At 38.7% G+C, this 13,075-nt stretch overlaps 1 protein-coding gene across 5 annotated transcripts in view; it reads left to right on the top strand.

The window, feature by feature from the left end:
* Positions 1–13,075, top strand: part of HECW2 (HECT, C2 and WW domain containing E3 ubiquitin protein ligase 2) — a 369,305-nt gene that overhangs the window by 227,713 nt on the left and 128,517 nt on the right. For all 5 annotated transcript variants that reach the window (XM_027054227.2, XM_027054211.2, XM_027054201.2 and 2 more), the window contains 4 exons: positions 809–884; positions 5,273–5,442; positions 8,059–8,201; positions 12,800–12,900. In XM_027054227.2, the coding sequence (XP_026910028.1) occupies positions 809–884; positions 5,273–5,442; positions 8,059–8,201; positions 12,800–12,900 (490 nt within the window). The remainder of the gene's footprint in view (positions 1–808; positions 885–5,272; positions 5,443–8,058; positions 8,202–12,799; positions 12,901–13,075) is intronic.

Raw genomic sequence — 13,075 nt, 5'->3', positions numbered from 1 at the left:
TTCTGCCTTCAGTTCAGTCTCTTACAGCGTTGTGGGCTTCTTTGTTAGAGAACTGGGAGACCTTTTTTTTTTTCCTAGTGTACCATAAATGGAGCACTTACTTGTACATTAATTGAGAGAAAAGCTAAATTTGCCATACTTGGTGGTCCATAAATGACAGGTTTCAAGTGAGATAGCCTTTACAAAAACTTTTACAATACAATAATCAGTACAACAGCACTGCAGACTCTTACAACTGCTAATTATAATAGCTGTGCCATGTACCTGCAGCACAGTAAAATAGGAGTCTACGAGGGCAGTGGGGCATCCACATGGTGACTCAGAAATATTTGGCAGGTAATTGGAGGGTAATTCTACATATATGTGGATGAGTTTGAGAAAAATCACCTGTTTAGTTTATTCTGTTTTCCTAGTAAATCTAAAGGAATCTGGTGTTTGGTTTTTAACTGAAAGGAACATTTTAATATAGTAATAGTAATGTAAGTACATTCACTACATATCAGTTATAGTCTTATCAAAGAAGTAAAAGGACATAAAGTAGGTTGATTCCTGTCCCAGGAAATTTAGAAGTTCATATTGGTTTCATTTGGGGTAATGATTTAAATTTAGGTGTGACTCTTTCTCTCATCTCTGAAAATATGCATTTTTATGTGTCTGGATTCCAAGATTTATAGTATATGAAAGGCATATACTACAATGCATGTTTGATACAAAAAATCATCACATTTGTAAATATATGTGGTTGCCTAAGCACGTTGGGTACCATCATACTCCTGTGAAACTTCAAATATGTGCTTTTCCTCTGCAGATGGGGGCAGAAGGCATGGAAGGAGGTGCTTCCGGAAATCAGCATTCTCGGAAACTCGTCAGTTTCACGTTGTCAGGTAAAGGTGTCTTTAAACGTGATTTCCAGTTTGAAAGTGTATAATTTCAAAGGCATGAATAGTTACTTCTGTCTATAGATTCTTTTTTTTATTAAAAAAAATTTTTTTAATGTTTATTTTTGAGAGAGAGTGAGCAGGGGAGGGACAGAGAGAGAGAGGGAGACACAGAGTCTGAAGAAGGCACCAGGCTCTGAGCTGTCAGCACAGAGCCTGACATGGGGCTCGAACTCATGAGCTGTGAGATCATGACCTGAGCTGAAGTTGGATGCTCAACCGACTGAGCCACCCAGGCACCCTTACAGAGTCTTACATATGATATGTGAACTATTTATTTTTTTTGGTAAAAGTTCTGGAAATTCAAGTATATTTCTTACCATGAAAAAATTAGACTACTAATATAAACTCAGAAATTATTTCTTCCAGGTTTTCTAGTGATAAAATGACTGTAACTATATACAGTTACTTAAAAACAACACTGTAACATATGCTATCCCTACTGGAGAACTTTAGTTTTGAAAACCATGTATGTGCTTAGCTCATCTGAAGAAAGGAAAATATTGGAGACTAGGAAAAATAAGCCAAGGTTACTCCTCCTATTTCTGTGGAGAAATTCACATAAAAGTTGGAAAGCTGATAAGGCAACTTTTTTGTTTATTTTCTGATTAAGGAAATATTCTAATTGCTTGTTTATGAAAATGTGCTGCTTTTCAGATTGTGAGTTAGAACTCATCTGTGTTTTGTAAGTTTAATTTAGTTGAATCCAACAGTTCAAAAAAAGAATGGGGGAAAAATCAGAGTTTTTCACCAAAGGGAAATATTTTTTCATAGAACATCAGTTTATACAGACTGAAAACTTTCACACACAAAATATACCCACACCTATGTATGTGTATACTGGGTTTCAGAATAAAATATATTTCATATGTAGATCACGGTCAAAAACGTTTGAAAGCTACTGATTTAAAAAAAAATAATTGGCAGTCATAAAGTCAGACACTAAGAAAATCAGTCTTTGAAATGAACTTTTAAAACAGACAACTGTGCTATGACACATATAAAATGCAGTCTAACAGATGTCTGTCACTAAAAGATGTTTTGTTTTCATTTTTCCATTGATGCAGTGCTTCTAAATTTTAAATTAGATTCACTTTTCTTGGCTGCAAAAAGTATTGTGGATGAAAATTGACATCGTCAAGAGTGAGAGAAAACTGATCTTGAGAACAAACATTTCCATGATGTATAATTACCACATATGATGAAAGTGTGCACATTAGTTCATTGCTGGCCCATGGCCTTCCAGAGTATCTATTTCTGTTCTAGCATGTTCCTACTCCCCTATATGAGTTTACTTACTATGAAAGCCTTTTTTTGCCTTTGGTTCTCTGGTGGATCTCAGAAGTTGTAAACTGGTGGCTTATGGTTCAATTCTGGCCAAGAAGTATGTTTTGGTTGGAACCCTCACGTTTTAAAACATATCTAGGTTTTTAGAAGCGCACTTTGAAGTTCCACTGCCAGTGGAACTTACCCTTACCCTCAATGTCTGTGTGTCTCCTGGAAGCATTTATTTGGCTCTGCTTTAGACCTTCACAGTCTTGAGGGGTTGCAGGTACAGAAATCCTTCGTGTATAGGTAGGGAACAGTTAGCCCACCTCCATGGTTACTTTAATCATACCATGGTCTTCTTAGTTTAGACGCATTGCCTTAAGCTTCCAAGTGATCAATATCATTCCAATTAACAGAGATGTTAATTAATTCACTGCAGGAGAATGACCAGCTAGAACTTGAAAACCCCAGGATGTTTTCCTAAAAAGTAGGAAATAGCTTTGGGGCATCACCAGATGCTTCTTTAAATATAATTTCTTCCAACATCCCACCTCAGTACACAGGGTGGCTGGCTACTTTATATCTGTTTTACTTCCTAATGTATGGTCAGATATTTGCAGATGGTGTACAGAAGTGGCTAAAAATTATATAAGATGAAAGCAGTTCTATAATGGTAATTCTGAACAACTAATTGACACTATTGACAGTGATAATAGTGTTTAGCGAAGAGCATTTAAGCATTGTAGAATGTCTGCCCGCAAATGTTCTACTCTTGATTCTCTGTGGTAAGTAGGGACACGAATTAGTGAATTCTACAGCTAAAACAAAAGCTGTTTGTGTTTTTTTTTCCATTTTTTAATGTTTATTTAATTTTGGGAGAGAGAGACAGAGGCACAAGCGGGGGAGGGGCAGAGAGAGAGAGAGACACAGAACCCAAAGCAGTCTCCAGGCTCTGAGCTGTCAGCACAGAGCCCAAGGCGGGGCTTGAACTCACGAACCATGAGATCATGACCTGAGCCAAAGTGGGACGCTTAACCAACTGAGCCACCCAAGTGCCCCCAAAACTGAGTTTCAGTTACTATCTTAATCCTCTTCTCCAAATAAGACTTTAACCTAGGGTATTTAGCATGTCATACTTTTGTGACTTTGAGGTCTTAGTTGGTCTATTAGGTGATGCAGACATTTATGAGCAGTAAAATATATAAAAGACAAAATGGGGAAGCCAGAGCAGAAATGAGATGGATAAAGGAACAGAATAATCAGACTACAAATAGTTGGTAGATTCTTATATTTATTAATGAAGATTTATTTGTGCAGCATTCCTTGTGGAAAAATTTGATATGAGGGTTATTTAATAGTGCCGTCTTTCATCACAGTGGCGTAATCTTCTGATGGAATGCTTTTTGTCCAAAGGAATGCTTTGCATGAATAATTTAGCTCTGTCATGCTTTGTGGCGGCCATTTCCGTCCATGTTACTCCTCATTTACTGCAAAGAAATCCCTTGTTTAGAAGTAGATTTAGTATCTAAAGACTATTATTCTTGTCTTTGAGTCTGAGGCGAGCCTAATCGAGAAAGGTAAGAAAGTAAATATGCAAATTGTGTTTTCCTCTCGGAGCTATTTTATGCCGAATAAAGCCACGCGAAAACATGTAGCACCATTAAATTGATAGTGAGTTGCAGATGCTGTGCTAAGATGACTGTGTAGCTTATGAAGTGCCAGGAGTGGGGACTGTAAGGCTAGAGAGACGACAGTGGCTTCTCTGAAGTGCCTTACTCATCTTTCTCTTCTCCTTCTCTTTTCTCTTCAGATCAAAGATCTTAATGTATTTCATGCAGTGTCCTTAGCATAAGGGCCTCCTGGTTGACTTTTTCGGTCTTTGCTGACATATGAAACTCGGCTGTCAGTTGTTATTAGACAGCACTCTGGGCCACAAGTTGTTGTTGGCCATGGGTGAGCCTCCTCCAGGAATGGCTCCCTAGACAATGTGGTTCTATGGGCAACCCCACCAATTCTGTCCCTCTAGGAAAGACTTTGAGTTTCAAGAATGGGCTTGAGTAGGATGACTCAGGGAACCTGCCATCATTGACAGTCACCATACAGAATCTGTTGCCCAGCTGATCTGGGTAATCCAAAGGTCTTTGGAGGTTCAGAGGGATCTGCAGAATTTTTCTCTGGACTAGTGGTCAGGACCTCCCTAGACTGATCATAATTGTAGCAAGTTGCTTAGAAACGGTCCGTTATTCCAGAAGCTTTCAAGATCCCTTAGCTCTTGGGCCAATCTTATTCAAACTGATATTCTCAGAAAGGTGTTGAGGACCCGGGAGAGTTGGGTTTGTTACCTGACATGTTGGTGTCCCTTATCCTCACTCCTTTGAAAAGTGTCAGTCTCTCCATTTACCAGATTTTAGCCAGAAATTTTAGCAACTCACATACTGTGAAGTAGCAGCTGGTGAATCTAAGATGTTCTGGGACAGCCATCAAATATTTAAGTTACTAACCAGTAGACTCACAATTATTTAATACAGCAGGTAGCATTCAAATTTTAGAAATATTTCTCGTTTTCTTTTCCCCCTAATATTCATTACATTTGTGGAATATATAACATTTTAAATGTGGTACAACTGAATGTGTGGTCTGAAGTTTCACCCCCAATTAAACATAGGTCTATAATTTCATTATATGTATGTAGAAGAGATTTAATTTTTCTCTCATGAAAGAACATATTAACATTCTTTTAAAAAAAAAATAAACTGTTTCCTAAGAATTTCTCTCAAGATACTGTGTGAAATGCTGGTTGCCAAACCACATAGCAAAATGGTGGTGAAGACGCACGTTAGAATCAAAATGGTTCCCAGGAAGTCAGTTTAGGTGCATGAGGTGATGGTAAATGTTTGGCTTCATTTATTCAGCCTGTCAAGAGACTCCCCCTCTGCTGGAATTATTCATAACTCACTTGTCCTTACTTATCTCAACAATCATAGTGTGAATACGTTGTTATTGTTTTACTGTTGTTTACCCCCCTCTCCCTTTCTCTCCCTCCCTCCCCCTCTCTTTCTTTCAAGATCTTAGAGCAGTTGGGCTAAAGAAAGGGATGTTCTTCAATCCTGATCCTTATCTTAAGATGTCCATTCAGCCAGGGAAGAAGAGCAGTTTCCCCACCTGTGCCCACCATGGGCAGGAGAGAAGGTCTACTATCATCAGTAACACCACTAATCCAATTTGGCACCGAGAGGTAAGATGATCCTCAGGGATCTTCTACTTGACAGGAATTTGGCCAAGTTCATCTCTCTTATGTGTACTGTTGAGCTGTTTATGAGCATGGGCAAGATGGCTAAGATATCTCAGGATTCTGTTAGGAAGAGTGTAGGAGGAGAATGAGACAGTCCCTTGTAGCCAGGGCCAGGAATAGGGCAAAGCAGGTGAGGTCCTTGACTGAAGGGAGCCAGAAGACTCAATAATCAAAATTAAGATTTTAGTGAAATATTTTAAAAAATGAAAATCAGTGCAAAAAATTCCTGATGAACAGATATTAAAATTTTAAGTAAGGACAGGTTCAATAACATTGACTTGCAGAGCCATATTCGAGCCTGAAGCAGAAGGAAAAGTCAGTAACACTGATCCTGTTTTTATTTAAAATTTTTATGTTTTTACACCCAAAACTAATGTAACACTGTATAACTAACTGGAATTAAAATAAAAACTTGTAAAGCCCCCCCCCCCCCCAATTTTCTATATTTTGTTCTAGTTATGTATTCAGTACAGATTAGAGGAATTTCTCTCCCTATGGGCTTTGGCAAATGTTTTTTGGATTTCTAGATTTTGGTTAATTAAGCCATTCAAGGTAGTTGTCATCCCGAGGGAAGCCAGATCGTTGATGTGTTGGTGATAGATACTTTGACGTTCCTTCCAGCCACCTTATGCTACCAGTCATCTTAGCGCACCACATCAGTGAAATCCAGCAAAGCGTTTTCTCATGAGAACTAGGGAAAATCAAGGAGTGAACAGAGATATTGTTTCTCATCTAATGAGCAAAGCATGAACTCTGCCACCATTTCTCAGAGATCTAAGACATGTTTCACACACTGCTGTTAGAGTGTTTCTAGGTAAACCTTTATTGGCGTAGGAGTTGCATAGTTAATCAGATCATTCCCTAGTGTTTAATGACAATATGTTCTAACTTTGTAGAAATATTTCCATGGGGAGGGAGATGATTCGGGGATCTAAAACCAGTTGGAAAAAAGGTACTGCCTTCGAGACTTGCCAGCACAGCAAGATGTTTCTCCTGAGAAGTTCTTATAGTTATTTAAATGGATTAAATATTGCATGTTTTCTTACACCTGGTTTAAAAAAACTGCTTATGATCTCCACATAGTAAAAAATTCTTAAAGGCACACGACTTAATTTAACATATGTAGAAGCCTAGAAGACATAGCATGTATCTCACTATGAGCTTTAGAAGGCACATAGTGGATTTGGTAATGATATTGGCAATAACTTTCTTTTCCTAACATTTTATATTTACAAAATTCTTAAACTTTGTGTGCATAATAAGGGCGCATAAGGGATGAGATCATCATCCATCCATTTTGATGGTTAAGAAACTGAAGCTTGAAGTGTTTATGTAACTTAGCTGTTCAGAGGCAGAAGCGGTGCTTAAACTTTGCTCTCTTATTCTAAGCAAGTGCTTTTTCCATGAAGCAAATTACTAGATGACATGGCCCTTTGGGGAACTTTAATTGTTATGACTAAATAAACTTAGTAGTGCCTAAGTATAAAGCTGGCTGGAACCTTTCACATCACTGTGGTTGAATGGATAATATCAGGAATGGGATGAAATGATTCTGATTAGATTCCCGGCTTCATCACTTATCTGGAGATCCTCGTCCTTAAGAAGAAAATTTTATCTGAGGCACCTGGGTGACACAGTTGATCAAGCGTCTCTTGATTTCAGGTCAGGTCATGATCTCACAGTTTGTGAGATTGAGGCCTGCATAGATCCCTGCTTGGGATTCTCCCTCTCCCTCTCTCCCTCTGCCCCTTCCCTCTTGCCATGCGCTCTCTCTCTCTCTCCCAAAACAAACAAACAAACAAACAAAAGAAAAGAAAAAGAAAATGTTATCTTTCTAAAGATAACATGAAGGTAATCTATGTGAAAGTCTTTGTAAACGAATAAAGCTCTTTATATTTATTTTAGATTCTTATTAATAACCAGTCTGATTTTCTCCAATGGCATTGCTAAATAAGCAAAACAACAAAACTTATGTTAGCTTCATATTTTTATTTTTCTGTCTCAGAAGAAATGACCCTGTGTGCCTTTTAAATTAAGTAATTTGCCTTTAAGCATCGTTTTATTTTCATATTTGTCAAAAGAAACCACAGTATTCTGTAGGTGTTCCTACTTTAGCCACTAAGTGAAAGATATTTTAACCTATGCTGTATAATTTCAAAATACCATGGGATTAAGAATTAAAATTGCTGTTAATCAACTACAGTGGTTAATGTGAAATTGTCCAATAACAGGATATTAAATTTCAAAGAATTGAGATACAATAAATATAGTAAGTGCTAAAATTGTATTGTGCAGTTTAATATTTGATAACGTCTCCTAAAACTGTTGAACCAGGATCCTAAGCTTCTTTTGTGACAGGTCCTTAACTGAGGCCTTGTAATCACTGTGAATGCTGATCATTCACTCAGAATGACAATGGTTGTAGATATTTCTAGCAGTGTGGACTCTGGGTGTCCTCATTAGGATTTGAGAGATGCCATTTTCTAAGTAATAATAAAATGATATAATTTCATATTTGTCTTCCTTTTGAATCACCACGTTATCTGTTTTTATTTTCAGAAATATTCCTTTTTTGCGCTTCTTACTGATGTCTTGGAAATTGAAATTAAAGACAAATTTGCCAAGAGCCGTCCTATCATCAAGCGTTTTCTGGGGAAACTAACCATTCCAGTCCAGAGGTTGCTGGAGCGACAAGCCATTGGGTAATCAGCCCCCACTTGGAGGGATCTTGTTGAGATTAGTTTGCATAGAGGCGACTGAAATGAAACTTTGTAGTCCTAGGACTTATCTTAGTGATAAGAAGTGGTAAGGTAATTCTTTTAAAATTAAAGTGTTCGTATACTCATTAAACTGTGCGGGACAGAAGGCTCTGTTTTCATTATATACCTTTTTTTTGTTGTTGTTTCTGTTTATTGTATCTGTCTTTTCCAAGATGTGCTTACCATTAGCATGTCAGTGTCAGATGTCATAGTACTCAATTGTTTTTGAGGATATTGAAATCTTGCAGTAAAAGCTTCTCCCCAGAGCCGGATTCCAGCTTCAGGTCGACAGCTCCCTTATCCTAATTAATCCCATCCAGACAACTCGTTATTCCTGAAAAACAAAACCACCTTGTTTCAGGGCCATTTAAAACAAGACCTTGACTCACGGGAGATATTATAGTAAAGCTCCTACCTACACATTCACTCAGGCAACTAAAGTTTACTCACTGAGAGAATTTTAAAATGTGATTTGATGTCTGTTTTCTTTCTATGAGCTTTTTGTAAACTGTGACTAAAGTAGTTAAATCATAACATCGCTTATCATAAATGGTAGGTATATTTTTGCTTGGTAGTTTCCAACAAACTCAATAACACTGCTGCTCCGAGGTAGCACTCAGGGTACTTTTCTTGTATCTTTTTCATCGTAGGCAACCTTGTGAACATACCGCAACAGTAACAGTGGTAGTGGTGATGGGGCATCTAGTTTTGTATCTTTTTCACTGTCAGAACATGAACAAATGGTAGTGGCAGTAACAGTAGCAGCAGCAGCAGACTATAAGTAGTAGCAGCAGAAGTAAAAAATAAAAGTAAACAGCGTAAGAAGATGCCGAGAGCTTATTCTGTGTCAGGGGTTAAAGACGTTCCTCGCATCAGCCCCCGTAATCTTCTCAACAGCTCTGGGAGGTAAATAATGTGATTACACCCATTTCAGAGATGAGGAATGTGAGGCTAGCAAGCAAGAGGCAGAGCTGGGATGCGAGTTCAGATCCCTCTGCTCTAGATCCTGGCAGCGCCCTAAGGACGGGCAGCAGTGTGATATTATTCCAGCTAACTAAGGAAGGCTGGTCATTCACATTCACTCTGTAACAAATGAACTGTTCTGTTTCGCAAGTCATAATTTACTTGGGCATTAGTTTCCTTATCTGAAAAATACAGTGTTGCGATCAGTGGATCTCAAAGGCCCCTTCAAAATCTGAAACCAAGAGATTCTAATGGATTGTAATTCTCTGGCCATCAGAGACCATGAAATGTGTGGTTGAGCCAGGACACATGAAGTAGAAATATTATACTGAAATCTTAGCAGCCTGATTTATCTGATAAAAGCTAGGAAATCACAATTATTGCTTCTGGTAGAGATACTATACTTAAGGAAGTTTTTTAAAAGTTATTTTTAGGATTTCTAGAAAGTGAAAGATTTTAGAGAGTCAGAACGAACTAGGGTAAATACAGTATATCTGTCATTTAATGTATATAATTATAATCATATAATTTATATATCACGCTTGCTAAAAGTATGAATTTATGTACACCAGTAAGAATGATCAAGGCAAAATAAAACCTTTTCAGTGCATGAAACTTGTTGACTTGTTGGCTTTTCATTTCAGCTTTTAAACAACTGGACACTTAGAGAACTGCCAGTCATGAATTTATGTGCACTGGAAGGAAGTCCAGAATGAATTTGTAAAATATTGGAATTATGAAATGTTTCTGTATAAGTATATTTAAAGCATTGCCTGATACAGATACGTGGGGATTTGCTTTATTAGATAAGAATGACACTACATACTAGTATGTCAGCTATTAACACCTAAATGTGTATTCCTGATCTGATGATTGCCTTCCATCAAGTGATTAATTCATCTTGAAAAGTGCTGGGTTCTCATTACTTATATGTTTGGTACATTGCAATCCTCTGAGGTAGTTGAGATTTTACAGAATGTGGTTTGTAGAATGAGATAGAATCCTTACTAAGTGCCTATTTTGAAGGCATTTGTTTGAATGTAACATTTTACAGGGTGGCCTGCGTTTGTCCAAAATGCAGATCACTTTCCCATGCTTTGTCAACCCCTCTGATTACATTAGAAAGAGAATGTCTCAAGTAGTGAGAGTACTTTGGCACTTATTCTTTGCAATTATGTATCATAATGATACATAATATATTGCTCACAACAGTATATCACAGGAAGAGACAGGATGAGTCAGGTAAGACTGGGTAAGAACGAGAAGGCAGGTGACTCTTCCGACAGGCACTCAGCAAGGGATGAAACCCTTGACTCGGAATCTCCCAGGAGGGAAGATTTCCTGTATTTGTAGGTTGAATAGTTGAATTGAGTTATCTTGCCAGTTTGGTAAATAAACTGTACTAACACTTGTTAAAATTCTTCTTTCCGAGTAAAGAGTCTCATTTGTTAATTAATTTATTCAACAAATATGTGTGTATGCATATTTAGTGTCTTTGAAATGTTAAGCACTGTGTTTGGTATCGGGGATATGTCAGTGAGCAAAACAGATGGATGCAGTTCTTTCTTACAATTCCTACGAAACTCTTATTTCCTCGCTAAAATCCATCACTTTTATAAATCTTCATCATCAGCCTCAATATCTTAATTTTACTGGCTGAGGAGGAGAAGAGGAGGGTCAATTTATTTTTAACAGAGAAATGAAGATTTTATTTTTGCCAGGACTTAATACCCAAAGAGATGGGCGAGGAACCACAGTGTTAAAGGCAGGTCCGTGTAATGTGCTGCTAGATTCATGCATTAGTGGGCAAAGATCAAGAACCTCTGTGTGTTAGGTGCTGTCTAAATACTGGGAAGTCAGTGGTAAGAGAAAGAAAGAGCCGCCCCTGCTATTATGCAGATTACAATCATTATATAACGTTATTTGAACACTCTAATGTAAAAGTAACGTAACTACGTCTAGTAGTAAGGAATGCCTGTGTATCCCTTTGCAGAATTTTTTGTAAATACCAGTTGAAGCAGGAAAAGCATTATAAAAGCAGGCACGTTTCGATGAACCATGAGTAAATTATGTCATTAAAATGCATGCTCCTGAAAGCAGCCTAGAACCACTGGGAATATGTTAAGTGAGATGGTAGTATGATGACTGCAGAGCAGGGGCTTCTGTGTCAGATGAATCTGTGATCTCATCCTGGGTCTGTCGCTCATTACTAGTCTGGCCTCGGACAGGTCACTTACCCTCCCCACGCCTTGGTTTCCTGTTCTAGAAAACAGAGCCAGCACCTGCCTCACGCAGTTGCTGAGAGATGGTATATGCACAGCCCTTAGCTGAGTGTGCCTGGCACACATCATGCACTCAAAGTGGGAAACCAAAGTGTCAGTTGAGAAAGAAAATATGACAATGTTTCTAGGGAAGAAAAGCAAAAGAAAGAAGAAAAGGAAATCATCTTAGAGTTTTAAGAAATTCTCATGAAGTCAGAAGACTAACAGCTGAAGTGGGGTTTTATAGTAGCCGGTGCTCTTTTAAATGGATGACATCCATTTGGAATTGTGCCAAGAAGGTAGAGACGAACAAACAAAATAGTTACATACATTCATAACAAATGGCAGACCAGAGGCTCTAAACTGTACGGTGCAGGTATTAGGTCGAGGCATTGTTTTCCTTCTGAAGTTGCCAGTAGAGGGCAGTGTGAGAGCAGAGATGGCGTGATTTGGTATCCCTTTGATTATTTTCCTTAATTAAGAATACATCAGATTCAGAATGAAAGTTGCTTCCTACAAGGTAATGATGTAATTGCATTTGACTTCGATCAAACAAATGCAGAATTACAAAAGATTTGACACCTCCATCCTTAAGGAGGCTGGTAGCTGGAGTGGGGGGCCAAGATGGGGCCCTGGTGTGGTTCCCTCGAGTACGCCTCTTAGTGAGGCAGCAAGATGCCTCCACAGCAGCCCATCTAGCTTCTCCACTGGCATCACTCACAGCGCACACTGGGAATCAGTTGATAGCCAGGCTCCCCCAGTGTGAGGGCCAGCCGCTCCAGCCCCCTTGCTCTGCAGGTAAGGAAGGGAGGTTCAGCGGCCCCCTTGCCTCCCACAGCTGGAGCAGCTGTCAGAGGCAGCCACTTCTCCCCCCGCTGTCTCCTGACTTCAAGTACAGTAGCATGGTGCCCTCCGTGCCGCTCTGTGATGGTCCTTCCCCGTTGTGTGCTCGTAGGATCGGTTTCTTCCAATTGTGCTAAATGCTAAGGAACCAGGCCCTCTGTGCTTTTATACCTGAGTCAAAAAATACCAAAAACCGTAGACCTTTCACAGCTCCTTGATGACCTTCAGAATATGCTTTCCTTGGTCACTGTTAGCAGTGATGTGATACTGTATTGCATTTTCTGCTTACAGAGTTCTTTTCATCCTGGAGTTTATAAGTATTCCCTTGTGCCAATGAATCGTATTACATTGGACTATCTATACCGTGCCTTTGAGCCTTCTATTTTCTTTTGAGTCTGAAAGTTTTAAGAGAAATGTGTAAGATTTGGGGGTGGCCTGCTGAAGGCTGACACCAGTGTATTTCTCCTCTCACAGGGATCAGATGCTCAGCTACAACCTTGGCCGAAGGCTTCCAGCTGACCACGTGAGTGGGTACCTCCAGTTTAAAGTGGAGGTTACATCTTCTGTGCATGAAGGTGAGATGTCTGGATAAGTACATCGCTGTACCAAAAACTGTTCGGTCTTACTCAGTTGTCAGTTTGCATGTGAATAGAGTTGAATTTGTGTCCTGTTCTGAAAATAAGATAGCTTTTATTTATTTATTTATTTATTTTTTTCAACGTTTATTTATTTTTGGGACAGAGAGAGACA

The sequence above is a fragment of the Acinonyx jubatus genome, chromosome C1, assembly GCF_027475565.1.
Source record: "Acinonyx jubatus isolate Ajub_Pintada_27869175 chromosome C1, VMU_Ajub_asm_v1.0, whole genome shotgun sequence".
NCBI classification, from domain to species: Eukaryota; Metazoa; Chordata; class Mammalia; order Carnivora; family Felidae; genus Acinonyx; species Acinonyx jubatus.
This window is presented reverse-complemented; position numbering and strand designations above follow the sequence as displayed.